The 3,433-nt window shown below is 37.5% G+C and overlaps 1 protein-coding gene across 1 annotated transcript in view; it reads left to right on the top strand.

Annotated features, from left to right (window-relative positions):
• LOC107605878 (acyl-CoA-binding domain-containing protein 1) overlaps positions 1-3,180 on the top strand; it is a 3,860-nt gene extending 680 nt beyond the window's left edge. The window contains exons 2-7 of the mRNA XM_021106260.1: positions 1-182; positions 642-747; positions 862-965; positions 1,467-1,558; positions 2,307-2,404; positions 2,669-3,180. The exon at positions 1-182 is cut by the window's left edge and continues 21 nt beyond it. Coding sequence (XP_020961919.1) covers positions 1-182; positions 642-747; positions 862-965; positions 1,467-1,558; positions 2,307-2,404; positions 2,669-2,845 — 759 coding nt within the window. The 3' untranslated portion in view covers positions 2,846-3,180. The remainder of the gene's footprint in view (positions 183-641; positions 748-861; positions 966-1,466; positions 1,559-2,306; positions 2,405-2,668) is intronic.

Here is a 3,433-nt window from a genome sequence, read left to right on the forward strand (position 1 = left end):
GAGCTCGACGAGGCGTTCAGCGCCGCCACAGCGTTCGTGGCTGCCGCCGCCGCCGATCGGTTGTCGCAGAAGGTGTCGAGCGACGTGCAGCTACAGCTCTATGGGCTGTACAAGATCGCCACTGAAGGTCCCTGTAGCACGCCGCAGCCTTCGGCGTTGAAGATGACAGCACGTGCCAAATGGTATTCATTGCGTTCAATATATGATTGCAACTGCTTTGTCATAAATAGTTGAGGGAAAAACAAAGTGAAAGGGAAGAGCTTTAACATTTGCTTACTTTTTTGTACGGTAATTATGCATACTTGGAATCTTGTGTGTTGTTCCATCTGTATGTCAGTATTGATATTGGTGATTATGGAGATGATTAGGTTGTTAAACTTATAAATGGATTGGCTGTAGTTGCAGTTTGTTTGCACGTTAGACTTGAGGCCTAAAACTACAGAAAAAACAGTGAAATATCTGTTTTGTTCCATCTCCATCTATAGGCATTAGTTATGTTGAAGTGTTTAAATTGAGAGCTCAATGGCGCTTGGAATTATTAATTTTTCAGGGTTATTGTTGGCTTGTTTAAGCTGTTATTTTTGGTGTCTGAAAATTAGGCTCTTAGGTGCTAACCGTGTTTTACTTTCTTATTGTTGAAGGCAAGCGTGGCAGAAATTGGGAGCTATGCCTCCTGAGGATGCAATGCAGAAGTACATTGATATTGTGACAGAGCTATATCCTTCTTGGCTTGATGGTTCATCTTTGGTGAGCTAATATGCTGTTTCTTGCGCTATAGTTGTGGATTGATCACTAGTTGTTTCACCAAAAAGAAGCCCCCCTTGTCATGACCCTTACTGATTCCCATTGTTCGTGTGACAGCGGAGCAAGAGTTACGGTGGTGGTGGCTCTAGTTCAGAGGCTAAGGGACCGATGGGGCCAGTATTTAGCACTTATGTATATGAAGAGGAATATGGCAGTGACTTGTAAGATTCCTAGAAATCAATTTATTTTGAGTTGTAATGTAAATGTCTAGACTCTAGATAGCAATTTGTCTATAATTTGTTCTATATGCATTTATGTATATGCTGTTAAATGTTATTACGTGAATGTCGCATTGGTGTCTGTCCAAAATTACGGTGATGGGATATCTTCTATGGTAGCTCTTTATGGTTTTTACTTTGGTGGTCTTTCTTTTTTGTTTTTGGTCCTTCAAGGTTTACTCTCAAGCTCATTATTTGGTTCTGATGCTAATCCTGATTCATAGCTATAAGGTTATCCTTCTCTTCTTAGTAATCATGTTCATATTGAAGGATTATTTGTTAAGGTTTTGTTGTGGTCCTTGGCAATTCGCACCTCTTATAATATGTTTTTTCTGTTTCTTTTTTGTAAATTAAATTAAAAAAAAAGAAGCTCCATTCTAGGTTGATATTATCTCAACTGCAACTGACAACCTTTTATGACTTTGATGGTTCCTTCCTTTACAGGACAATGGATGCCATTCATGGATTTGCTAGAGAAGGAGATATGGCTAATCTGCTAAAGTGTATTGAAAGTGGTATTTCAGTGAATTTGAAGGGTGAGTTACTTCTTAGTTGTTTGCTTTTAGGGTGTGCTGTAAGTTGTGAATGGTTATTTATTTCTTTATTTTAATTTTTTGGTTTTAAAAGGGACCAAGTTCCTTAAGGACACCATGTTATCAGCATGAATAGAGAAGTACCATCACGGATTTAGTGCAACATCAATCTGAATTTTTGTGGCACTTGCTTGACAAGCCTAACATGGGCATATGTATGGCCTAAAAATTGTTTGACAACTAAGGTAGGTGCTATGTTTTTGTAAAGAAGCCTAAGTAACTGGCTTTAAGACCCCGTTGAAGATAGATAGTTGACTGGTAACTTATGTGTCACACATGAATAAATCTTGTTGGACTACATCTAAGTCATTAAAATTGTCTGAAATAAAAAATTCTGCCCTGCTACATAACTAAATAATGAATAATCATTTCTGTTTTTCAACCTATATTCTTAGCAGTGAGTATAGTGAGGGAAGTAGCTTTAATCACACTGCTATTGTTCCTACCTTCTACATACATTTTCTTGACGATCAATAATGTAGCATTAATAATTCACTGTTTATTTTATGTAAATGCACTATTGCATGGCAAGGCAAGTAGCTACATTCACACTACTAATGAGCATTGTAGAATCTATTTCTTGAATTGTTGATCTCGTTAGAAACTTTTTATACTTCAAGTCCATATACAGAAAGAGAAGTTGAATGGCCAACGAGGCATTAGAGAATTGATCTTTCTGAAATGGCTGCAGACAGTGAGGGCCGGACACCATTACATTGGGCCGTGGACCGTGGCCACCGTAATGTCACAGAGCTGCTGCTTGAGAGGAATGCTGATGTGAATTGCAAGGTAGGTATCCATAGACACATGTATGAACCTAACTCTTAGGAATAATAGCTACCATCAAGCTTAGTTGGCATCGCCTTAACTTTGAAGAATGAAAACACGACAGAACCTTAATTGTATTTTGAATATGGCATTATTACTTACTGTTTGATCTCAAATATTAGCTTAGTCTTTTGAAGACGTTTTTCTGATGCATCTTTTAATTATCCACACTGCTCTCAAGTTGGCTCCCTTTTGTTGATGCTATGTATGTTTTCTTTTTGGAAGGATAATGAGGGACAAACTCCGTTGCATTACGCTGTTATGTGTGATAGAGAAGCCATAGCTGAGTATTTAGTGAAGCATAATGCAGACACAAATTTAAAGGATAATGATGGCAGTTCCCCGCATGACATCTGTGAGTCAAACTGGTCGTGTTTGCAGCAACTGGGGGAACCAAATTGATTGTTAGTTTGGTTCTTGGTGCTTTTGGCTAATATACTATAACCTTACCCAAATCCCTTTTGGGGATGTACGTGTCTATATTAACTCAATTTTTCTTTTCCTTCTTCCTTTTAGTATATATACACCCTTTTAGACCCGCCAATATACTGCTTAGGTAATGGTTAATCAAGTGTATGTGTTTTATTATTGCTTCATCTGATTAACACCTGATTGGTCCCTTCTATTGATGAGGACTCCTTATTTTGCCCTTATTTACTTATATTTGATGGAGAATTATAATATTCATCAAAAGTATAGAGTAACAAGGAAATGAATCACTCCTAAGTACTAACTAAGATTCGTTATTGTTATGCTATCCCTTTATCTACCCCCTTCTTCCCTTAATCTTATTCTACTGAATTTATGATACAAATTTACATGGTGGTCTGTTTTCTTTCTTCTCCTTCTTCGCCAAATGCAGAAACATGCATGGTGAAGAAGAGCTGTTACTGCTTTCATACGAGCTTGATGACTTATAATTCTTTGACAGATCTCTAAAATGCTAGAAAATGGATACTCCTTAGTCCTTAAGTATATCCTGTATATCCT

Source organism: Arachis ipaensis, chromosome B07 (genome assembly GCF_000816755.2).
Source record: "Arachis ipaensis cultivar K30076 chromosome B07, Araip1.1, whole genome shotgun sequence".
Classification (NCBI taxonomy): Eukaryota; Viridiplantae; Streptophyta; class Magnoliopsida; order Fabales; family Fabaceae; genus Arachis; species Arachis ipaensis.